This window comes from Scardinius erythrophthalmus (assembly GCF_964197995.2).
Source record: "Scardinius erythrophthalmus genome assembly, chromosome: 22".
NCBI classification, from domain to species: Eukaryota; Metazoa; Chordata; class Actinopteri; order Cypriniformes; family Leuciscidae; genus Scardinius; species Scardinius erythrophthalmus.
In genome coordinates, this window is record NC_138242.1 from 33,037,014 (window position 1) to 33,063,413 (window position 26,400).

Below are 26,400 nucleotides of genomic sequence, written 5' to 3' on the forward strand. Positions count from 1 at the left end.
TACAGTACCACACTTACTAATAGTGATATTAAAATGATATTTTAGGCTTAATATTAAGAAATGTGTATTGTAAAATTATAATATTTATATCAGTAAGTCTCAAGCGATATGTCAGTAAATATGTTAATGGGTTTGTAGCATACTTAGTATGAAACACATTTATTTTAAATACATTTTGGTACAACTTTTTTTCACTAGGGATGTAAGATTATTTAAAACAAAAACAAAAGTCAATAATAATGTTATCAAACTTTATTAGTAGAAGCATTCGTCCATTTTTATCCATTCAACAAGAGTCTTTTTCCAAGAGCTCATAAGAGATGATTCATACAGAGAGGAGTATATAAAGAGTGTTTTAGGCATGAAGTAGAAAGGATTACAGAACTCTGCAGATTACAAGTACAGTGTTTAAAAAGGCTTAACATCATCATACCAGGTTACCAGCATCATGAGGCAGAAAACTCAAAGAGGACGATGAGTGTGTCAGCACTCTGTAGATCATTCAGTAATGGCAGGTGTAGCAGTGGATGACACACTTTGTGGTGGTTTGTCTATTTTCTCCAGTTTTTCCTTCAGATTTTCGTACTCAATTTGCCACTCCTCCTTGGAGAGAGAGGATGGACTGACCTCCAGAAACTTGTAGGCATCTTTGGTCTGGAGCTTAAACATGACAGATGCTTTTTGACAGCCTGCACCAAAACAGATCCAAGCCTGTGGAATTAAAACATTTACAAGTCACTATAGACAAAACTTAGTGATGACTGGACAAAATGAGACTGACATGTATGCCTCCAGCATTCCCACAGGTACATAAAAACAAACACAAAAATAATAATTATATATATATATATATATATATATATATATATATATATATATATATATATATATATATATATATATATATATATATATTAGAGGTGGGCATAGATTAATTTTTTTAATCTAGATTAATCTAGATTAATTTTGAAATTAATCTAGATTAATCTAGATTAAAATGGCTCATTTGAATTCTGCCGAAGGCATTCAGAATATGTGTGCTACCCAAATAATGACTATAAAAGTAAGTCTTTGTGAACCGGTTTCTCAAGCCAGGTGGCGCATTAGACCAGGGGCTCATCTCCTGTTTCCACAATGCATCACAAACTGCTTGAGAAAGCTGTTCTACTAGCTTCTAGTAGCTGTTACTACTGTACTGTTACCGTCCGTAGGCAACATTAGGTAGGGCCTATGTTATTATCAACTACTATAGGCTATCAATTAGGGATGGGCGATATGGCCTAAAATCTATATTGTGATATACATTGCAGCCTCTTGCGATAACGATATACAGTATATTATAATAAAACCATTTCAGAACAGGTTACACAGACCCTGATAAACAACTGCTAAATGTATTTTTTTAAAGGGTATATGTAGTTTTGAGAACATATATTGTGCAAAACTGTAAGTATACAACATAATTTTGCAGATAAATAAAATTTAAGTACACTAGCTGCAGAGACTTAAGTAGGTCTAATGTTTATTATAGCTTTGATCTTATGAAACCCCAAATTTAAAGTGATAATATTGTCTAACTGATGTCTTTTCCGTTAAAAAGAAACACAACAACGATTCTTAAAATCGGGCGCAGACAGAGATTATGTGTTGACATTACACCACTAAGATATATTGGAATGAGAATAATACGCGCGCGCTAGTATTCAGTGATATCATGTCTAATAACATGGTAGAACGGATTAGTCGTGTGTTAACTTACCGAACCGTTAGCAGCGCGTTAACGCCGATAACGGCCCACCACTAATATATATATATATATATATATATATATATATATATATATATATATATATATATATATAATATCTTACTGGAAATGTTCTTGTAATCATGTGAATATGAATTTTACCTCTGTGGCTGCTTTGATTGAATCAAGAAATGCATCTTTTAGGTCGTCAATGTCTTCGATAAAATCTTCTCCAACAAAGGTCTTCTGTTCCAGGGAGACCAGCAACACACGAACACTCTCCCAGAACTTTTGGAGCTGAAGCAGAATGTCCTGAATTTTTGTCAAGCTTTTCTGAACTTCAGGTAGATAGATGGGGTCGGGTATGGACTCTGCAGAGGGGAAATAAAGGTTTCAACAAGCCACACATTCGCACTACTTGTAAGATTTACTTAATAAAATCCTCGTAACAATTTGCACAAGTATATTTTAAGTAAATTTTACTGCTATAATATCAAGTACAACTCATGTGTCATTATCAAGTAAAATCTACTTAGTATTGAACGTAATGTTCATGAAGACAGTAAGTAAAAATGACCTATTTACATTTCATTTAGAAGCTATATTTATTTAACCTCTTAAGGCCCAAGCTGTTTTTTACATGCATTTTTTATTTCTCTTTGCTATTTGGGCTTATTGGAACCTAATTAGAAATAAAAACCTAAGTATCATCTTTTGATATGATGTACTTTTAGAGAAAAATGATGTCCACATGTGGACTCATGGTCTGAATTTCCATAAAACACAATAAAGTCACCTTTGTGTAATAGACTGAAAAACTCTTTATTTCTGCCTTGAACACAGCAGTTTTTTTCCTGACTGTTTTTTAATGTATTAATAACACATACACACATATTTTTTGAACATGATTTTATTATCAGAGAGTAAAAACAACATGGAAACATTGCATTTGTGCCCAGCCATGTCTGTCTAGATATGCTAGAATCTTGCTCTAGGGACATGGAACGTCACCTCTCTGGCGGGGAAGGAGCCTGAGAGTGTGCGTGAGGTTCAGAGATTCCGACTAGAGATAGTTGGGATCACCTCCACGCACGGCTTGGGCTCTGGACCCACACTCCTTGAGAGAGGATGGACTCTTCACCACTCTGGAGTTGCCCATGGTGAGAGGCGGCGGGATGGTGTGGGTTTGCTTATAGCCCCCCAGCTAAGCCGCCATGTGTTGGAGTTCACTCCGGTGAACGAGAGGGTCGCTTTCCTGCGCCTTCGGGTCGGGGATAGATCTCTCACTGTCGTGTGCGCCTATGGGCCAAACGGCAGTGCAGAGTACCTGGCCTTCTTGGGGTCTCTGGGAGGGGTGCTGGAAAGTGCTCCGACTGGGGACTCTGTCGTTCATCTGGGGGACTTCAATGCCCACGTGGGTGGTGACAGAACCCTGATCTGAACCCGAGTGGTGTTCTGTTATTAGACGTCTGTGCTAGTTACAGCTTGTCCATAACGAACACCATGTTCAAGCATAAGGGTGTCCATCAGTGCACATGGCACCAGGACACCCTAGGCCGGAGGTCGATGATCGACTTTGTGGTTGTTTCATCTGACCTCCGGCCATATGTCTTGGCCACTCGGGTAAAGAGAGGGGCGGAGCTGTCAAATGATCACCACCTGGTGGTGAGTTGGATCCGATGGCAGGGGAGGAAGCTGGACAGTTGGGAACGTTTGGCCGAATCCCCTGTCAGAGAGATCTTCATCTTCCACCTCCAGCAGAGCTTCGACCAGATCCCGAGGGAGTCTGGAGATATTAAGTCTGAGTGAACTATGTTCTCCACCTCCATTGTCAACGCAGCCACTCGGAGCTGTGGCCGTAAGGTCTCCGGTGCCTGTCGAGGCAACAATCCCCAAACCCGGGGGTGGATACCGGAAGTAAGGGATGCTGTAAAGCTGAAGAAGGAGTCCTATCGGGCCTGGCTGGTTTGTGGGACTCCTGAGGCAGCTGACGGGTACCGACAGGCCAAGCGGACTGCAGCCCGGGTGGTTGTGGAGGCAAAAAATCAAGCTTGGGAGGAGTTTGGTAAGGCCATGGAGAAGGACTATCGGTCGGCCTTGAAGAGATTTTGGCAAACCGTCCGGTGCCTCAGGAGGGGGAAACAGTGCCCTAACAATGCTTTACAGTGGAGGTGGGCAGCTGTTGATCTCGACTGGGGATGTCATCGGACGGTGGAAGGAATACTTCGAGGATCCTGCCATCACTTCTTCCATTGAGGAAGCAAAGGCTGAGGGCTCAGAGGTGGACTCATCCATCACCCAAGCTGAAATCACAGAGGTAGTCAAGAAACTCCTCGGTGGCAAGGCACCGGGGGTGGATGAGATCCGCCCTGAGTACCTCAAGTCTCTGGATGTTGTGGGGCTGTCTTGGCTGACACGCCTCTGCAGCATCGCGTGGCGGTTGGGGACAGTACCTTTGGACTGGCAGACCGGGGTAGTGGTTCCTCTTTCTAAGAAGGGGGCTGGAGGGTGTGCTCCAACTATATCACACTTCTCAGCCTCCCCGGGAAAGTCTATGCCAGGGTACTGGAGAGGAGAATACGGCCAATAGTTGAACCTCGGATTCAGGAGGAACAGTGTAGTTTTCGTCCCGGTCGTGGAACACTGGACCAGCTCTATACCCTCTCCAGGGTGCTGGAGGGTTCATGGGAGTTTGCCCAACCAATCCACATGTGCTTTGTGGATTTGGAGATTGGCATTCGACCCGAGTCCCTCGCGTCATCTTGTGGAGGGTGCTCCGGGAGTATGGGGTCCGGGGTCCTTTGCTAAGGGCTATCCAGTCCCTGTACGACCGGAGCAGGAGCTTGGTTCGCATTGCCGGCAGTAAGTCAGACTTGTTCCCGTGCATGTTGGACTCCGGCAGGGCTGCCCTTTTATCACCGGTTCTGTTCATAATTTTTATGGACAGAATTTCTAGGCGCAGCCAGGGGCCGGAGGGGGTCAGGTTTGGGGACCACACGATTTCATCTCTGCTCTTTGCGGATGATGTTGTCGTGCTGGCCCCATCAGACCATGACCTTCAGCATGCACTGGGACGGTTTGCAGCCGAGTGTGAAGTGGCTGGGATGAGAATCAGCACCTCCAAATCCGAGGCCATGGTTCTCAGTCGGAAAAGGGTGGTTTGCCCACTTCAGGTTGGTGGAGAGTTCCTGCCTCAAGTGGAGGAGTTCACGTATCTTGGGGTCTTGTTCACGAGTGAGGGAAGGATGGAACGGGAGATTGACAGACGGATCGGTGCAGCTTCTGCAGTAATGCGGTCGCTGTACCGGTCTGTCGTGGTGAAGAAGGAGCTGAGCCGCAAGGCGAAGCTCTCAATTTACCGGTCAATTTACGTTCCTACTCTCACCTATGGTCATGAGCTGTGGGTCATGACCGAAAGGACAAGATCCCGGATACAGGCGGCCAAAATAAGCTTTCTCCGCATGGTGGCTGGGCGATCCCTTAGAGATAGGGTGGGAAGCTCGGTCACTCGGAAGGAGCTCAGAGTAGAGCCGCTGCTCCTCCACATCGAGAGGGGTTACCTGAGGTGGCTCGGGCATCTTTTCCGGATGCCTCCTGGACGCCTTCCCCGGATGGTGTTCCGGGCATGTCCCACCGGGAGGAGACCCCGGGGAAGACCTAGGACACGCTGGAGGGACTATGTCTCCCGGCTGGCTTGGGAATGCCTCGGTGTCTAGGGAGAGGGAAGTGTGTGCATGTTTACTAGCATATTAACTTTTTTCGATGAGCTTCAGTCCATAAGTACACATACGTGTACGTCATGTTTAGTGACCAAAATTGCTAGTTTTACACTTTCTTTTTCAAATTTGCATGTCATGACAAATATACAAGGCTTTTATAAATATCTAAATCAGAATAAGCCATGAAATATGACAGAACTTCTTAGCTGGTCGACGTTTGTGTATGGAGCTACCACTTGAATCTTCCCTTGTGTTCACCGCCATTTTGAATTTTGACAGTAGTGTGTTATAAACTTCTGACACCACCAGATGGCAGCGTAAGTACCCCCATACGTGTTCATAAGACGACCAATTCAGCAGTGAACACAATAGGCTCTATGCACGATCGCTTCCGCGTTTTGTCTCAGCCCGCCCAGTTACATCCGGTGCTGCGTCAGAAGCCGTTTTTGCATTAGGTGGAGATAATGGCAAATTACACTCGCTGTTTACAAGAACTTCCAGCGGTTAACGTGAATGATGTTAACAATATTGTGAGGCAGTTAACTGTCACACATATGAGTAAGAAAGAGAAGTTCTTTAAATTATAAATTTCGAGCTACATCAACAACTTTGAGGGTGAGTATTCTCTCATATCGCGCGAAATCCGACTAGCGAATCAGTTTCTAAAATCGTTGTCTCCGTTTCTGAGAAAATGAATTTTATTAAAGTGAATTGTCCTATAGAATGCGCTATGCGGAAGTAAAGACGCCGGCTGAGATCCTACCGGAAATACGCCAGCAGCGTTCGTGCATAGAGCCTATTGTGGACATAAGAGCTAAAATGTGCTGTCCACATATGTGGCCACTAAGTAATTAAGTAAAGTTTATTTGTTGTTTTATAACTAGGAAGCTTGCTTTTATGACATTATGAAGTAAATCTTACCATTTAATGAAGTAAATAAGTAGATTTTATTTAAGTTTTTTTTTGTTGAGATTTTCATTTACTTAGTTTTATGAAATTATAATACTCCCTATAATTATGTAAACATTGCTAATTTCTTTTTTATAAATAATCATGAACATAAATAAATGAACATTTTCTCTATATTTTTCACAAATCACACAACTAAAATACAATTAAACAGTTTATTTTTCAGTCATCAAAAAATGTTCTTCATCCAAAAATGGACATTCACAGTCATCTTGACACGGGTGCATTCAGTAAAACTTCAGAATTTCAGAGTTCTATCATGCCATAGCATTTAATACAACTTAAAGGTCCCATGACATGCTATTTTTTGTAGGCTTTAATATAGGCCTTAGTGGTCCCTAGTACTGTATCTGAAATCTCTTTTCAAAAATTCAGTCTCAGTGCAGAATTATAGCCACTATAAGCCAGTCCCAGAATGAGCTTCCTTCAGACAGGCCGTTTCGGTGTCTGTAGCTTTAAATGTTAATGAGGAGGAGAAAGGCGACGCAAGGTGGAGGGTGGGTGTGGCCTTGACCATCTGCGGCAACGGTAGACCATGTATGTTTACATTGGATATATTGCAATGGCACGGAGACACGCAGTCGTTCAAGCATTTCAGTTTGACCCAGAATCTGATCCAGATGGAGAAGCAACGGATGAAGAAGTTGCAACTCAGCGGCTCCAGCAGGACGTTTCCGAATGGTTAGTTTAAAATATTATGTCTGGATACGGTACTTTATTCGGATGGTTTACAGTTATTATCATGTAGCTAACGCTAACCTACTGTTGCCTTTTCATGAGAGATCTGTAACATCTGTAATTTATCTTATTACAATTACATCATCAAGCTCTGCGATCTTGCAATGCGGATATCGCGCGCGCCGTATAACCAACAGGAAAACGGTTATCCAAATAACAAAGAAGTGTACAACACTCGCGTTACAGTGTGTGTATTCACACACATAAACTGCATAGCTAATGTGACAGCCACATTCTACGTGTAACAGTCTAGGCAAACAACAGTAAAGCAACACACTTATATATCATTAGTTGACTTACTGTTCCGAGGTGTGTAGCTGAGCCAAAGAGAGTGATCCAGACTTTAGTTTCAGACAGCAAGCCCAGCTCTGTATTGACCCTTCGGTGTTCATTTGTACATCCAATTATTGAGCAATTGTTATGCTTCGCTCGCTCAAAAGCCATGATATCTCTCGTGGACAAACTAAAATCGCGCGCGTGCGCGTTCCTACTTCCTTCCTAGCTCATTTTCTCATGGGCGAGAAATATTCTCTGGGCGGGCAAAGCAGAGACAGGGGAGGTAACATTCCTCCTTATAACGTCACAAGGAGGAGATTCAAGATCAGCGCGATTGAGCGTCCATTTTCTCAAAGGCAGAGAAAGATAGCAAAAGCTCGATTTACACCGATTGAAATTTCTAGAAACTTGGGGACCATATACAGGCTAGGGGAACTCATATTAATGTTAAAAAACCTCAGAAAGTGAAAATTTCATGTCATGGGACCTTTAATCTTCAATCTTTGAACTTTTGGGGAGAGTTTAATTCCATCAAGCTAATTCCAACACCTCAAACGTGTATCGCAGTGCTCGGGGATATTCCAGATTAACGGCATAAATCAGGCCCATAAGCAGCATGCATGCCTTTACATGTAGTATTTCCACATCCTGGCAGCATGGATACATCGACTGGATCTTCTCCATCAGCACCATGGACGACCAGTATTTTAATGATGTGCTGAGTGTTGTCACTGCAGCTGTCCTCCTGCATACAATTTAGAAGAAAAATTATAATTCTTTTGAGAAACAAAAATAGAATTGCTGGAATTATTTTAAGTGACTTGAACAGAATGAACACGTACACATACTAAAATAGACCATGGGCCCTATTTTAACGATCTGAAACGCAAGTGTCAAAGCGCAAATCGCAAGATGTTTAATACAGTTTAATACAGTAAAGCTGCTTTAAAGCAATATATATTGTATAAAAAGCTATATAAATAAACACAACATGTGTGTGCATGTATGAGAAATACTTTTAAGTTTTGATGTGCATTGGTCAAGCCTGAACATGAATCTCTGCTCCAGGGAAATTGTAGTGATTCTCCTGAATTCCTCCTTGATCTAATGTACCAAAATGATTCAAGAGTACAACAGCAGGAATTTTGTTAAATAGTCTGATGCAGGGAGCGAGGGTTAATTCTGTATTTTATTTTCATGAAATAGTTTGGAGCTCCATAATCAGATGTCACCACACACGCAAACTATGTTGCACCAGTGCTACTGTGGTAAATTCATTCATCACACAGACCTTTTCCCAAAAGGATTGAATGCCTAAGTAGATCGTAGAATCATTGCCACCAGGGGCATAGTCATCTTTTTTTTTAAATCTTTTTTATAAGGCTAAGAAATCAGATGCACTGCTTAACAACAACCTCTAATTTGTATTCTATATATTTTTTTCCTTATGAAAATTGGTTGATTGTTTTATGTACTGCAAACATTTGTACATTGAGTCATCATTGATTTTATACAATGTAAAAAAAAAAAAGAATAAGGCAGAAAATATATTTTAGAGTTTCTAAAGGCTGTCAATTAGCACTGCATTACTCATGTCGCGTTACTTTAATGTTTTAAAAATACCACGAGATTGCTTGAAAAATACACAAACCATATATTTTCTTAATCGTTATTTTCTTCACGTTTCATCAGGCAAAATGTCTGCTATTTATTTCAGGTTTTCAGCGTCTCTGCAAAAGTTAGGGGAACAAATTTACATTTTATAAAAAAGTCAATTTCATTACCTTGTCTCCCGCGTAGGCCTATGATTGCCACCAATGATCTCTACAATCAACTTAGCGCATGATGCTTTTAGAAACGCGGCCCTGCTTTTTTTGAGACCTCATTTATGCACGATTTAGTGCGATTGAAATTGTTTAGCTCTATGTAGAACTTCCTGAGCAATATTCAGTAAGAAAATTCTAACTTTTCCATAGTCAACAGTATAACTTTACTTCAGCAGGAAAGCTGTTAAAACGTTAATTACGTTAATTTTAAGGCCTAGTTAGCTAGCTAGCAGTTTACAATGGTAAAGATTTTCTAATAATTTTCAATCAGTTTGAAATTTTTACACGCAAAACAGTGCTTTGTGAATCTATAAAACTATTGCAAACTTTTCCGATTAAATATAACTAATGTAGGAAGTGAAATGTAAGGGTTATAATGTTCTATGGATAACCCACGCGCGTTACACTAATATGAGGTCATGTTATGAGATGAGCATTAGGCAAATGTTTATTGAGTCAAGTAAACAAGAATCATCAATCAAAATCCACACAGACCCATATTTTATTACATGTAAAACAGAAATACAAACTTACCTTAAACATGACAAAAAGCAGCAGCTCGCCAATCTGTCTCTGATCCAAAGTGCGCAGGCTATTCAATTGGCGGCCCGCGGGCCAAATGCGGCCCGCCAATCATCTCCGTGCGGCCCGACGGCACAAACCTCCCTCCTCCTCTTTTCCTGGCGGTGCGGCTAATTCAGTTTGATATTCGCTCCGATTGTCCTGAGAAACGTTTTACATGCGAATATTTCAGCAGTTATTATATGTGTCCCAAATTTATGTCGACTGAACCAGCGATAGGCTACCAATCATTCGTGAATGAATCATTCTTTTGGTTCGATTCTAAATGCACTTGCATAATGGTCTAAAACTATTCGGATTCATTCGGACCGCTCCGTCACTGAACCATCTGAAGCGGTTTCTCGGTCAAGTACAGTAACAACAAGCGATGTTTTCAGTTGTTTCACTAACGTTAGTTGTTTCAACACGGTCCAGCACGGAGTTGCGTTTACTCCCGGTCCCGGACAATATATTAAACAGCGTTGCGACAACCAGTGGGAAGCGTTTCAGTTCGACAGAAACCTCTCTGTTACAAACCACAAATCACTCGATGATTTAATTAGTATTAAATCGGATGAAACAGCCTGTGGCATGAACGAAATTAGAAGACTTTAAATCCCCAAATCACCCTTACAAACATTTACCATGAATGTACCCACTAAACATTGGACGTCGGATAGACGTGCAGATCATGTTTATATTGGGTCCGTCGGTCTGGACATCTATTCGACATCCAAACTAGGTCCACTATTTGGACGTCCAACCATGACCAAACTTGGACGTGATATTGACGTTCAACATTGGACCTTTGAATTGGACCTCATTGACGTCATTTGGACATCTATGACAGGTGCAGGAAATTTACATGATTATTAATTTTTTTTACGCAATGAACGCCATTTAAAAAAACAAGAGTTTGTCATGTCATTTTGCTGTGTACTGAACCTATTCGCTCCATCCATGTTTCATGCCAAATCTCTATTTCCTTGTTTAAAATGTACTGCAAGATGCAGTTTCTTTCCAAACCACGATAAGCGCCGAACCTATTTTTAGCCTAAACGCGATATATCCTCTGGACTAAACAAAATCAAATCACTTGCGCGTATCGCGCCAGACGCTCAACTCGCCTCTTTCGCTCGTCCGCGCCGCGCTAAACGCCTCATTCGCGCATTATCAACATGATTAATACATATTCGAATAGGCCTACAGATTATTTATAATTATTTAAGATAATTTTCCAAAAACTCCATTTGATCGTCTCAGCATCAGGTGATAACTGGAGACGCGTACAAAGGTGTGATACTGTAGCTCAAACAGTAGAGCGTTGGCGCTTGTAACCTTAATATCACGAGTTTGATTCCCAGTCAAAGCAAGAATAAGGTCATCTGGCGTCACAGTCTGCACCTTCAAGAGGAGCAAAATTGGACGTGCAAAAACGACGTAGAAAATGCGTCGTTTCGACGTGTCTATGCGCAGTGGGTGGGCTACTAGTAATTTACCATGGTTGGGCAGAAATGTGCAATATTTAAATTGCATACTATGTAGTAATAAATAAATATAGTAAATATATATACTATAATATTATATAGTATAATAGTATATCTAGTGATTTATATTGCATTAGATTTATTAGGTGGGTAGAGGAATATACAATTAATGTTTGTTATGAAATTATGTCAGTTTCTTTGTAAAGGTGTGTATAGTTTTTAACTTGGGTTTAGGCATTTTTTATACAGTGGGAGCGAGTAGCCTGTGGTTAACAAGTCTCACTGTCAGAATATTTTCATTTAAGCATAACAATTATAAATAAAATAATAATTATTTCTCACCAACAGCTATAAGTTTGTATAAATAATTTATTTGTTCCAAGGAAAAGAGTTGTACACAGCTGTAAATTGTCAAGTTTTTTATTTATTATAGTTTTATATATCTGCATACTGTTGGGTACCAAATTTCCAAGTAAATACCACTCTTTTTTAGGGTTACTTTAACTTATTTATTGAAACTGTTATGTTTCAATAAATAAGTGAAACCCCCAAACCAACCCACCGGCCCACCTCAACTTTTCGATTTGATAATTTGGCCCGCGAATGAAACTAATTGAATAGCCCTGCGCTATACTTTCCGATTAAAATGTACTTAAAATTACTATGTTTATGTGAAGTAACTATAAAACGTTTAAATATTACAAGCAAATATATAATAAGATTTACTCTTTCCAGCCAGTTAATTTATTACATGAATTGTGTAGATATGTAAAATTTTACTTAGGAAATTCTAGTTCTCATTGAATTTTAATTGTATAAAGTAAAAATTATGATGGTCAATTTAATATATATTACTATACCAAAACTAGACTAGAATCTTGGCACAGTCTTAAGAATGACTTGCCATGTAAGTATACTTAAAACTTGAAAGAAAACAGACTCACGCCTATCAAAACTGGCTCTGGCAGTCTTCATCTGCAGATCCATCATCTGGAGTTGGACCTGCCACTGCTTCTGTTTCAGAGTGGTCTTATCAGCGATGAGGAGATTCAATTCAGCTTCAAGAGCCTTCAATTGTGCAGCTTGTTCAGGATCCTTTACAGCATCATGAATGCTTTTAACAATTAGCCCGATGAATGGAACGATTGCAGCGAAGATGCCGAGGCTTTTACTTGCTTGAGTTGCGGATCTGACAAAATCTTGAATCTCTTGGTTTTTGCTGTTTATCTTTTTCTCAGTTTCAGCAAGCTCTTCTGTGGTTTTCTTGAATTCAGCATTCATATCATTCAGGGCTTTTTCAGTCAGCTCCAACTCGTTGTCTTTTTCTTTAATATTTTTATCTGTATCATCTTTTTCCTTGTTAACATCACTGGTGGCCGAAACTACATCTTTAATGTGTAAATCATACCTATACAATGTTGAAGAAATGTTGCTATTAAATTAGCATTTTATAACAATGGGCTCATTGGGCTGTGTAACTAGCTTAAAAGTATGGGGCGCCGTTTGTAAAGCAGTTCACGCTGAAAATAACAGAAACATTTTGTCACATTCAGCTTCAAAAAATGTTTAAAAACTGGTATGAAGTTTTGACGGTCACTTTTTAGCACATTTACAACAATATTTGTCAACTTAGAGATATTTTAAATAGTTAAATCTAAATATTAAATGTTACACCTAAATGTTAAATCTAAATGCTAAATCTAAATGTTAAATCTAAATCTAAATATTAAATCTAAATGTTAAATCTAAATATTAAATCTAAATCTAAATGTTAAATCTAAATATTAAATCTAAATGCTAAATCTAAATGTTAAATCTAAATCTAAATGTTAAATCTAAATCTAAATGTTAAATCTAAATCTAAATATTAAATCTAAATGTTAAATCTAAATATTAAATCTAAATCTAAATGTTAAATCTAAATATTAAATCTAAATCTAAATGCTAAATCTAAATCTAAATGTTAAATCTAAATCTAAATGTTAAATCTAAATCTAAATGTTAAATCTAAATCTAAATGTTAAATCTAAATCTAAAAGCTAAATCTAAATCTAAATGTTAAATCTTAATGCTAAATCTAAATATTGAATCTAAACCTAAATGTTAAATCTAAATTTAAATTTAGGGGGGGGGGGGTGTTCAGTCAATCTCATGTAAATCTTGAGTACCTATAGAGTAGTACTGCATCATTCATATCTCCAAAAAGTCTTTAGTTTTATTATATTTATAAAAGAAAGATAGGGTGTACCGAGTTTATCCGAAAAAAAACGAGCGGCTGGAGGCGTGCCATATGGACTGTGCTTATGCGCCAATAGCTAACAACACACAGACATTTGAAGCAGTTTTACTCACGGTTCCAACGCACGACCGTGAACCTTTATCGTTGGGACTGCTCCATCCTTAAGCATTAGAGCATCGAACTGGGCATTGTTTATAAAAAAAAATCATCGTCGAAATGCAGGGAACAAACAAAGTCCTGTGACTGCAGCGAGCACAGCGCTTTGATGGGCGTACTGCTTTCGCTCTCTCGCTCTGGTCTTCAGGTGCACCTGGCCTTCCGGGAGAAGTTGCCTAAAAGGACCCTTAGGACCCATATAAGGAAATTCCGCCCCAGCTGATGTCACACATACCCATAGTCGAAAAAAACTTTCCGAAACTTGTGACAAACCGGAAAGAGTATTTTTGGCACAGAAATACTCCATCAAACGTACAACTTAATTTTTGAAACTTTGTCCATATTTAGCATGGGAATCCAACTCTTTAACAGTGTAAAAAACTCAGTATGCATGAAATAGCTGTTACAACACAGAGGGGACGGACACACGGATGAGGTAAGATGAATGTTTATTTACAACCAGCAGAGATATTGACAGTACAGATGAAGGTGAGTGGATCTGGAATAGTCCCGATGTGGTTGACAGGAATGACTCAGTATGTTTCTCTTTTCCAGATGGGGAACAGAAGGAGATTACCGGAACCAGGGATGACACAGGTGAACACAGGAGAACACTGAAGACGAAGACCCATGAGGAAGACTGGAAGACTGGGAGAGGAGATCACGGGACAGGTAAGTAGTAGAGGAGTCCTGGAGGTAAGCATAAGTTAGTGTCTTGATGCAAACGATACCGGACAGTGAGTGATGGTGAGAGCGGGGTTTAAATGCAGTGAGTGACTGATGAGCTGATGACGTGCAGGTGTGTGTGATTAATACTCAGGAGAGGAAGTGCGCCGTGATTGAGTGAGGGTGGAGTCTGGCGTGATTGTAACATTACCCCCCCTCCACGGCCCGCTCCTGAGGGCAGAGGACCCCGACGTCGTGGCGGTCGGCCTCTTCCCCGGGGTGCGGGTCTTTCCGGATGAGTGGCATGGAATTGCTCGAGCAGGTTGGGATCAAGTATATCATTTCTGGGTACCCATGAACGTTCCTCGGGACCGTAGCCCTCCCAGTCCACAAGGTATTCTAGAAGACCACCACGACGCCGGGAGTCCAAGATGTCCTGAACCTGGTAGGTAGCTCCGTCTTCTAGGATGAGTGGAGGGGGAGGCTCCTCCACTACGCCAGACTTTGAGGGAACAGAAACAGAGGGATAGTGAGGTTTCAACAGGGAGACATGGAAGGTAGGATGGATTCTGTATTGGGGTGGTAACTGTAGCTGATACGTGACAGGGTTGATCTGCTTCACGATGGTGAAGGGGCCAATGAACCTGGGACTCAGCTTTCGGCAAGGCAGACGTAACCTGATGTCTCTGGTAGACAGCCAAACCTTCTAACCTGGTTGATACGAAGGAGTGTCGGAGCGACGGAGGTCGGCTGTCATCCTGCGTCTGCGCAATGCCCGTTGCAGGTGGTGGTGCGCTGAGTCCCAAACCCTCTCGCTCTCTCGGAACCAGTAGTCGACTGCAGGAACATCCGATGGTTCCCTAGTCCAGCGGAACAATGGAGGTTGGTAACCGAGCACGCACTGGAAGGGAGTGAGTCCAGTGGTAGGTTGGCGTAACGAGTTCTGTGCGTACTCGGCCCAACCCAGGAACTGGTTCCAAGAGTCCTGGTGGCCATGACAGAAGGTACGGAGGAAACGTCCGATCTCTTGAATCTTCCTTTCTGTCTGCCTGTTCGACTGCGGATGGTAACCAGAGGAGAGGCTAACGGTCACACCTAGGAGTGAGAAGAACGCTTTCCATACCCTGGAGATGAACTGTGGTCCTCTGTCGGATACGATGTCCTCTGGAATTCCATAAACTCGGAAGATGTGGTTAAACATCAGTTTGGCAGTCTGCATGCAGTGGGGAGTCCTCTCAGGGGAAGTAGACGACATGACTTGGAGAATCTGTCGATGATTACTAAGATGCAGGTACAGTTATCGGAAGCAGGTAAGTCTGTTATAAAATCAACTCCCAGGTGTGACCAGGGTCTGTTGGGAACGGGCAGAGGAAGTAGTTTGCCAGATGGTAGATGGCGAGGGCTCTTCGAGATGGCGCAGTCCTTGCACCCTCTCACGTACCTTCTGACGTCCGCTGCCAGGTTTGGCCACCAGAAGCGTCCTTTTAGCAGCGAGAGGGTCTCATTGACCCCTGGGTGGCCAGTGCCCAGTGACGTGTGGGAAGTGTGGATGAGGGGAATGCGCCGAGTTCGGGAGATGTAGGTCAATCCTGGTGGGCAACCCGGCGGAGCGTTGGTGGAGACATTGGAGGAGGGCAAGGTTTCCTCAGACCAAGTGATGGGACTTACAAACACACTTTCGGGTAGGATGGGTTCAGACTCTTCCGTAGTCTCTTCAGGAATATGAAGACGGGATAAGGCGTGAAGTCTACTTGGAGTCTCCTGCTGCTGCGATAAAATCGCTCCCACTCCTGTGGTTGAAGCGTCGACTTCCACGACGAAGGGCTTCTCTGGATCTGGATGAATCAAAAGAGGAGCAGAAGAGAAGGCTTTCTTGAGGGTCTCAAAGGCGTGGGTGGCAGTAGGTGTCCAGGACAGAGACTTGGGCTTGTTGCGTAGGAGGTGAGTAAGTGGACTGGAGATGGTACTGTAGTTCTGGATGAAATGGTGGTAGAAATTGGAGAATCCGAGGAATCGTTGAAGTTCTTTAATGGTGGTAGGTATGGGCCAGCCGCGAATGGCATCCACCTTCCCCTCGTCCATCCGGATGCCACTGCTATCGATGTTGTACCCAAGGAACTGCACTGAGGGTTGATGGAAGGAACACTTCTCGGCTTTCAGGAACAGCTGGAAATCCCTCAGGCGTTTCAGGACCTCCGCAACGTGGTGGCGATGTTCTGCCATACTCCGGGAGTAAATCAGAATATCATCAATATAAACCAGAACTGACTTGTGGAGGAACTCCCGGAGCACTTCATGGATAAAATCCTGGAATACGGAGGGGGCGTTGGCCAATCCATAAGGCATGACGAGATACTCATAGTGTCCAGTAGGGGTCACAAAGGCTGTCTTCCATTCGTCCCCCTCACGTATCCGAATGAGGTTGTATGCGCTGCGGAGGTCCAACTTGGAGAAAACAGTGGCACCTCGGAGATGTTCCAGTGCAGCTGGGACGAGAGGAAGGGGGTAGCGGAACTTGACAGTGATACGGTTGAGTGCACGGTAATCAATACAGGGCCGCAAGCCTCCGTCCTTCTTTGCCACAAAAAAGAAACTGGACGCAGCAGGGGACGTAGACGGACGGATGTAACCTTGTTCCAGTGCTTCCTTGATGTATTCCTCCATGGCCTTCTCCTCCGGCAGTGACAGAGGGTAAATCTTACCTTTGGGCACTGGCTCACCCTGAAGCAGATCGATGGCACAGTCCCATGGCCTATGTGGAGGTAGCTTGGAGGCTCGCTGGGGACAGAAGACATCACTGAAGTGGGCATAACATGGGGGTATATCCACGGAGCGTTTCTCCACAGGGCTTTCGATGGAAGTGGAGCAAAGTGGTAATCTTTGGGAACGTGGAATCGGAAGTACAGGAAAACAGCTCGGGAAACAGCATTGGCCCCACTTCAGGATCTCTCCCGTCCTCCAGGAGATGATGGGGTTGTGCTGCTCTAACCACGGACGCCCCAGAATCACATCAGCGGTGGATTCCTCCAGAACCAGTAAATGGAGATGTTCCACATGTAAGGCTCCCACTTGAAGTTGTACGGGTCCAGCACTGAGACTCACCCATCTCCGACTGAGTGGTTTTCCAGTTATCGAATTGATCTGGTAGATAGATTTCGTGGCAGTGGACTTGAGCTTGAGTTGACGGCAGAGGGCGCCGGAGATGAAATTGCCTGCAGAGCCTGAGTCGAGTAAAGCGCAGACTGGAAGGACAAAATCAGCAGTAATTAGTTCTACTAGAGTTGTGAGAGGCGTCATTTTCTCGATGGATGGAACTATTGCACTCACCAGGGGACGAGGAGGACAAATAGGACACTTAGTGATGTAATGTTCAGCGGAGCCACAGTATAGACATAGATGAAGTTTCATGCGTCTCTGACGTTCAGTACGGGATAGCCGGGCATTATCCAACTGCATAGGCTCGTGGACTGATTCTGGAGGGCTGATGGATTCAGGACGGCGGAGGAAAGGGAGAGCGAATGACTGGTCTGGGTGCTCTTCGAGACACGACTGCATACGAGTGGCGAAGCGTGTGGAGAGTTGGATGAAGCGTTCGAGCCCGATGGAATCCTCGTATGCCGCGAGATGCAAACGCACTCGAGGGTTTAACCCTTGACGATAAGTGGTGATCAGGGCTTGTTCGTTCCATCCACTTGAAGTGGCTAAAGTACGAAATTGTAAGGCATAATCACTCACAGACATAGTATTCTGCTTCAACTGATACAGTCGTTCACTAGTCGATGAATCCCAGGTGGGCGTTCCGAAAACTTCTCTGAAGTGAGTGAAGAAACTGGAAAAAGACTGTACAATGTCACTTTTCTGTGACCAGAGAGATTCAGACCAACGGAGCGCCTTACCATGCATTTGTGAAATTACAAACGCCACCTTGGAGATGTCAGTTGGATATAACTGCGGTTGCATCTCCCAGACCAGCGAACATTGCAAGATGAATCCGTTGCAATCCTCCGCCGATCCTGTGAAGGGCGCTGGTCGGGCCATGGGACTGGCGATTACCGGTGGTGAAGGAGTGCTCGTGTTTGCGGAAGTGGCAACATGCGATGGTGTGGGTAGAATCGGGGGAAGTGCCTGACGAAGATCATCTGCGATGTCATCAAATGGATCTGTAGTGCTCATGCTGGCGTGTGCTGTTGCGGTCCGGTATTCTGTTACAACAACCAGCAGAGATATTGACAGTACAGATGAAGGTGAGTGGATCTGGAATAGTCCCGATGTGGTTGACAGGAATGACTCAGTATGTTTCTCTTTTCCAGATGGGGAACAGAAGGAGATTACCGGAACCAGGGATGACACAGGTGAACACAGGAGAACACTGAAGACGAAGACCCATGAGGAAGACTGGAAGACTGGGAGAGGAGATCACGGGACAGGTAAGTAGTAGAGGAGTCCTGGAGGTTAGCATAAGTTAGTGTCTTGATGCAAACGATACCGGACAGTGAGTGATGGTGAGAGCGGGGTTTAAATGCAGTGAGTGACTGATGAGCTGATGATGTGCAGGTGTGTGTGATTAATACTCAGGAGAGGAAGTGCGCCGTGATTGAGTGAGGGTGGAGTCTGGCGTGATTGTAACAATAGCATTTCACCCCCCCTTTAATCTCACCTCCCATTTCAATGTTGTGAATAATACATTTGTAGCTTACAATATTTTGGCCAATCATGCCCCATTCGCTTACAGTCCGACTTTTGAACTTTATTCCTTTTTTTTTTAATTATTATTTATTTGGGACACACACATACACACCTAAGGTTTAAGGAGGTGTGCGCGGGACTCTTTTTTTTTTTCGTCCCGCTCCCACAAGGTTCTATTCAGCAACCGCTTAAAATACACTATGTGTTCACCCGCTTTATTTCTCGACCTGACGGGTCCGCGAAATTTAGATCTCGTTTCCATAATCTCACATTCAAATGTCTCTAACGGAAAGAGAGAGATTAAGTAGCCTATAACAATTATAAATGCTATACAAAAATTGTGTTCGTGTCAATATAAATATTATTTTAACATTGTACTGTCAGCAGAGAAAAAAATGTCACAGAAAAAAAAAAAGAAATATAAATAACATAAATTAAATAGGACAAAGCCTATCACTCAAATTTCTAAGCAACATAAACAAAAACCATATTGCCCTACTGACATATGAAGCAGGCTATTTTCTGCCAAACTAGGGCCTTGTCCACACGGACACAGGTATTTTTATAACCGTGACTTTTTTTACGCGGTTCGGCCGTTCGTCCACACGGAAACGCAGTATCAGGTCACTGAAACCGAACATTTTTGAAAACCCCTGCCAGGGTGAGGATTTTCAGAAACGCCGGTTGCAGTGTTGTCGTGTAGACAGTAAAACCGGGGTTTTTGCTTCTGATTCAGGCTTCTGATTGGCCAACGTGGCTTTACGATCGCCGCCTGCTGGTGTGGCATGCTCTTGACAGCGCGTGATAGCGTGTTTTTTGCGTTTTCATGTAGGCGGAGATTTCTTTTAAACCGAGCATGTGTGGACGGGATTTTTTTTTAAAACGCAGGAGGGAAAACTCCGGTTATAAAAATACCCGTGTCCGTGTGGACTAGGCCTGTTTCAAACATCCTTGCAAAAAAAGAATGTTGTTGACTGACAATGGTTTCAGTACCAATGTGTGTTATACCCGAATAAATAATAATTAAAAAAAGTTCAAAAGTCGGACTGTAAGCGAATGAGACTTACAGGAGAGCATGACTGCTATTCACACCCTTATTAAAATGGCTGTAATCTGTTATCACTATAGTAGTTCTTGATCTGTTTAAAATGAGTTCATTGGTATATGTCTGCTAAAGGTGTTAAATTAAAATTAAAAATTAAAAATTGTCTAAACCCATTATTCATTTGTTCTATTTTTGATCTGAGCGCACAATCAGAAAATCGGAAAACGATTCGTTATTCAGTTTTTTTTTGTTTTTTTTTAGTTCAGGTGGTTTCATGTTAAAATAAACTAACTAATAATTTTTTTGTTTTTGGTTTTAATTTGAAAAAAAAAACGATTGAACGAATGATACACCTATTGATACCTATTTGTAAACCGTTATTGTAAAATAAAAATAGGCTGATTAAAAAAAAAAAAAAACGGACTTCTAAAATAATCCGGCGGGCCAGAAAATATCGCCTGTTGCCGACCCCTGGTTTATAGTGTCAAAGAACGAATAAAAACCATCTCATCCGAGGAAATGGACATGGATTATCGTGATAATAACTACCTAAAATAATAAACGTTTGGAGAAACTGTATTTGAAGAGTAGGCTTATGAAAAGTGCGGGACTTATGACCTGTAGCCATAATAGCCAGCCACGAGGGGGCTCACTTTGACTGCATGTCATGTCATCACTCTGTCATCATATACAAATACAGTTTCTCCAAACGTTTATTATTTTAGGTAGTTATCAGTGATGCGCGGGTTGATCCGAAATGAGCGGGTGCCTGCGGCCACCCACGGTTACGAGTCATCCAAAAATATTTTTAATGATATTCGGGTCGTCGCGGTTGGTTGGGTCGTTTGAAATAAAGATGCAAATTAAACCTTTGTAATTTATATAGTACTAGACACAATTTTCTATTAAAATACATAGGCCACTTTATTGGCTGAATAACTGGCGCGAAGATGACGCACTAGCTCAGTCTGCAGGTAGAGATGGAGGCGGCAAGAGAAAAGGTGAAGACTGCGCGGAAGCTCCGCAAATACACAAATAGAAAGAGCAAAGTGTGGGAGACATTTTCCAAAATAATGAAAGTAATAATGCATCCACGTGGCGAAATAGCCTAAGTCTACTAATAGCCTACAAGTGGGAAATCCTTATTTAGGCTACCTTTTGAATGTTGAGCGTTATGAACTTTTGAATAAATGCTGACGCGGGACAAAATGCCCGATTTCCCAACACGTTGAACTGAGCAATGCCATTGTACCATTTTAATAGGCTACTTTTAAACGCATATAGCTCAGTAATGTCAGTTGTATTTTCTGAGAGGGGGCGGGATTTTTGATGGGAAAGTCGGGGGAGAGACGCACACTTCGATTAGACTGGATAAACACATGCAGCATCTTAATTGTTAAGAAAATGAAACGAAATAAATGAATAAATCAAGCCTTTATTACATAACACTAGGGGTGGGAATCTTTTACCATCTCACGATTCGATTCGATTCCGATTCTTGAGGCCACGATTCGATTCAAAATCGATTTTCGATTCAAAAAGATTTTCGATTCAAAACAATTTGATTTTATTCATAATGATTTCTAATCAGGTTTCTGATCATGATCTACTCTCATCTGCTTTGGTATACAGAATGACAAACATAATGACAGACATTAAAGTGTCTTTTTCACATTTATTAAGTTCAATTCTCAGGGAAGTGCCTTTTATCAAAAACATTGAAAAAATTTTTTTACTTGGTACTTTTAAAGCAAAGTATTTATGATGACCCATAACGAACTTACTTCCAATACTTCCTATATTAATTTTATTAATAAAACAAATGGAAGTGATTTGGCAAGTCAACTGTAAGGTTACATTTGCCAGCATATGTCCCAACATTGCTGAGAACCAACAGGAAAATAAATGTGTGCTTGTACTAGCAGCATACTTGTAGTAAATTAATACAAACTTCAGCATATTCTGAATCTCTAGCATAGTAGCATTTAATAATAGACTTCTAACCAACATCCTCTTGTTATTTCCAATGAGCAATATAATCCTTCAGACAAAAAAACAAAAACATTTTGCTGTAGCAAATTCACAAACATTTGTCGTTCAAAAATATAGAATTATGTAGGCTACCAGAAGCTATCATAACGTATAATGCTTGTGGACTTATGCATATTCTGAATAATTAGTAACATACAAAGTCGCTCTTGACTTATACACAACTAAATAATAAAGAGTTGTGACTTGAAATGTTTGCTGTATACCACAATCAAAAACAGCTTATACAAAGAAAGTGAATGAACATCTGCAGAGAGTAACTTACAGTCAAAATGTAACTTTTTGTGACTGGCATTGCACATTTGGCGCTCAGCCATCATGCGTCCGTTATGAGCGCGTCTCTGTTATGTGCACGCCACAGACTGTCCGCGGGACTCCGCGCACGTGCACGTCCGCTTCAGAGTTCCGCCTTTTGCGTTCCGTCAATGTTACGTTATTAGAATTTTTTTTTTTTTTGAAAATCGATTTTTTGACATTTGTGAATCGATTCAGAATCGTCCACGTCCCGAATCGCGATTCATCTAAGAATCGATTTTCGATTTTCCCCCACCCCTACATAACACTAGCCTAGTTCCTACGTCTATGGCCCAATGACGCTACGATGAGTATTTACTACTTTTAAAAAATGCGGGTCAGGAAGCGGGTCGGGTACGGATTTTTTTTTTTTTTTTTGCGGTCAGGTTAGTTGAAAACGTCGGTCGGGTGCGGGTTGTTTATACATTGACCCGCGCATCACTGGTAGTTATTATCACGATAATCCATGTCTAAGAGTCCATTTCCTTGAATGGATGGTTTTTATTCGTTATTTGACACTATAAACCATGCTATAAACACACACTGACCTCCTCAAGCTTTTATTTTGGCACTTTAGTTATGCATAGTTAAATATTTAGTTTCACCCGTAACATTTAGATTCAACATTTAGATTTAGATTTAACATTTAGATTCAACATTTAGATTTAACATTTAGATTCAACATTTAGATTTAGATTTAACATTTAGATTTAGATTTAACTTTTAGATTCAACATTTAGATTTAACTTTTAGATTCAACATTTAGATTTAGATTTAACATTTAGATTTAACATTCAGATTTAACAATTAGATTTAACGTTTAGATTTAACATTTAGATTTAGATTTAACATTTAGGTGTAACATTTAATATTTAGATTTAACTATTTCAAATATCTCAAAGTTGACAAATATTGTTTAAAATATGTTGACAAAAAATGTTCTAAAAAGTGAAAAAATTCATACCAGTTTTTTTTAAACATTGTTTGAAGCTAAATGTGACAAAATGTTTCTGTTATTTTCAGCGTGAACCGCTTTACAAACGACGCCCCATATAAAAGTTTATCTTAAAATGTGTTCATACTTTTGCCTGATTATAGCAGTTGCATGTAGAAGAATAATGTTTTCATGAGGAAAATATTCTTACCTGCCCACTATCTTTTCCACATCAGTGATGATGTCTGTGATCCAGGCTTTTGCTTTTCCTAGGAATTTGACTGCCAAAGTCGCCTTATTTTTCTCCACAGCTATCACCAACATGGGAAACAGCGACTTAACCAGGTTATCACTGGTCAAAATACACTAGAATTAAGAGACAAGTATCTTAGAATTTAAAAACCGACAGTCACACTGATGGCGACGAAACATTCAGAACTCTTATTGCCTGTATTTTTCTTGTAAATCTTTCTGAAATGCTGTTCATAATGCTGCTGCATTAAATGTTGTTATAATTTTAAGTTAAAGTGCCCCTATTATGCTATTTTAAAGACTCCTAATTTTGTCTTGAAGGCCTCCTACAACAGGTTTACATGCATCAAAAGTCAAAAACAGTTTCATTTTCTCATAATATACATTGCACATCACCACATTTTTCAATGATTCTCAGACGACTCGATGGATGGATCAGTCTCTTTAAATCCCTCCTTTCTGCAAGCTCTGCTCTGATTGGCCAGATGTCCCAGTCTGTTGTGATTGGTCTACCGCATACAGCACCTGTCGGAAGCTAGTTAGCCGGTTGGCCGGAATAAAACACAAAACTACGTATTTTGAACACCCGGTAGAAAATACAGCAATAATTTATCATACTTACAGGATGTGATTCTGAGGAGCAACTTGGTCCAAATATATTGAGTACTGACCCATCTTTGCTGGTCAAGTTGTTTGCGGGCAGACAACATACAACATAGGCGGGAATTATGCAAATGTATCTTAGTGGCGTAGAACCGTAAAGCCGTCGGATTCGGATAAAAAATGACTCGTAAAGGCGGTTCAGAGTCGATTCTTTCTTTTGGGAGACAATAATTTTTTATCGTGCACTTTCAAAGATACAACTTTGCAGAACGTTTACATTAACAAACAACTATAATACACACTGCATGAAAGGAAATATTCGAAAAACCATAATAGGGGCACTTTAAAAGTTATAAAAATGTAAGAAATGCATTTATAATTTCTATAATTTCTGAACATTTTTCATGGCTCACATTATGATATTATGACACATTATTTATTTATTTCCAGTTAGGGGAGAGACTCTCATAACCAGTTTAGCTCAATTTAATCTTTAGCTAAAAGATAGACTCTATGACATGCTTTTTACTACAGACCCTTCATGTTTGGTCACTTTTGGTGAGTTGACGCATAAAAAAAAATAAAAATAATAATAATATCTAGGTGACAGATGAAAATACTGAAATCAAGAGAAATCTGACACTGTACTTTCAACATAGTTGCATCAGAGGAGCCAAACAGAAGCTGGGTTTCCACAGCGCGACTCCTGATGGTTCTCTCCAGGTTGGGGAAGTTGGCCAGGCACAGGTAAGAGAGATGGTAGAGAAGCGCTGTCTTTTGGGCAACAGGGAGAAGATCTTGTACAAACGCCGGGCTCAACGGGGACACAGCCACTGGTGAAAAACATATTGTATATTTTTAAAGACTGAAAAGATCACATTGATGGCTGGTATTGTTTTCAGATCTGTTTGATGAAATAAGATAATACTTGCTTTTGCTATCAGCCATCCTTAGTAGGTTTACACAAAAATGTGTGCAATGAGTTTCTCCAACAATGTACTAAAAGCAGAACAGATTTGCTTGGTTTAAAACGTGAAAATTATGATAAAAATGTGAAGTAAAACGGACTTACCTTTGCTTTAGCAAGTGAAGTGGAGAACACTGTATCTGGTGCTTTTATACTAAAGCTATGACCATCCTGCCTCCACCCTCTCAGAGAAGGACTTTGAAAGAAACTGTTATTTATCTTCCGTCTGTCAAACAAACACTCTCCCAGAACTTTTGGTGCTGAGCCAGAATGTCCTGAATTTTTGTCAAGCAACTTCAGGAAGATGGGGTCGGGTATGGAATGTGCAGAGGGGAAATAAAGGTTTCAACAAGCCACACATTCGCACTACTTGTAAGATTTACTTAATAAAATCCTCGTAACAATTTGCACAAGAATATTTTAAGTAAATTTTACTGCTATAATATCAAGTACAACTCATGTGTCATTATCAAGTAAAATCTACTTAGTATTGAACGTAATGTTCATGAAGAGAGTAAGTAAAAATTACCTATTTACATTTCATTTAGAAGCTATATTAATCAGCAGCCATGTCACCCTGTAGCCCAAGACTGGTTGCCCACTGAAGCTAAGCAGGGTTGAGCCTGGTTAGTACCTGGATGGGAGACCTCCTGAGAAAACCAGGTTGCTGCTGGAGGAGGTGTTAGTGAGGCCAGCAGGGGGCGCTCACCCTGTGGTCTGTGTGGGTCCTAATGCCCCAGTGTAGTGACGGGGACACTATACTGTCAAAGAGCACCGTCCTTCGGATTAGACGTAAAACCGAGGTCCTGACTCTCTGTGGTCATTAAAAATCCCAGGATGTCTTTCGAAAGAGTAGGAGTGTAACCCCGGCATCCTGGCCAAATTTGCCCAGTGGCCTCTGTCCATCATGGCCTCCTAATCATCCCCATATACTGATTGGCTTTATCACTGTCTCCTCTCCACCAGTAAGCTGGTGTGTGGTGGGCGTTCTGGCGCAATATGGCTGCCGTTGCATCATCCAGGTTAATGCTGCACATTGGTGGTGGTTGAGGAGATCCCATCTTCTATGTAAAGCGCTATATAAAATGTAATGAATTATTATTATTATTATATTTATTTAAAGTAATTAAGTAAAGTTTATTTGTTGTTTTATAATTATGAAGCTTGCTTTTATGACATTATGAAG

General features: G+C 41.2%; 1 protein-coding gene across 1 annotated transcript; it reads right to left on the minus strand.

Moving 5' to 3' along the window:
* Positions 1-245: 245 nt before the first annotated feature.
* Positions 246-25,414, minus strand: LOC308683043 (uncharacterized protein). Its single transcript, XM_081353189.1, has 7 exons — positions 25,320-25,414; positions 25,180-25,246; positions 24,896-25,080; positions 23,604-23,758; positions 12,268-12,731; positions 1,910-2,118; positions 246-711 (listed from the first exon to the last, which is right to left on the minus strand). Exons 2-7 carry the CDS (start codon positions 25,193-25,195, stop codon positions 499-501), a joined length of 1,242 nt encoding a protein of 413 aa, XP_081209315.1. The 5' UTR covers positions 25,196-25,246; positions 25,320-25,414; the 3' UTR covers positions 246-498.
* Positions 25,415-26,400: the final 986 nt, after the last annotated feature.

Bases quoted from the DNA above. Each gene is read 5' to 3' on its own strand.
- LOC308683043 (XM_081353189.1), bottom strand. The intron at 12,732-23,603 runs GTAAGAATATTT...AACATTGTATAG, and splicing joins GTGGAAAAGATAGTGGGCAG to GTATGATTTACACATTAAAG. The intron at 2,119-12,267 runs GTGAGTCTGTTT...TCCCCTCTGCAG, and splicing joins CAGAGCCAGTTTTGATAGGC to AGTCCATACCCGACCCCATC.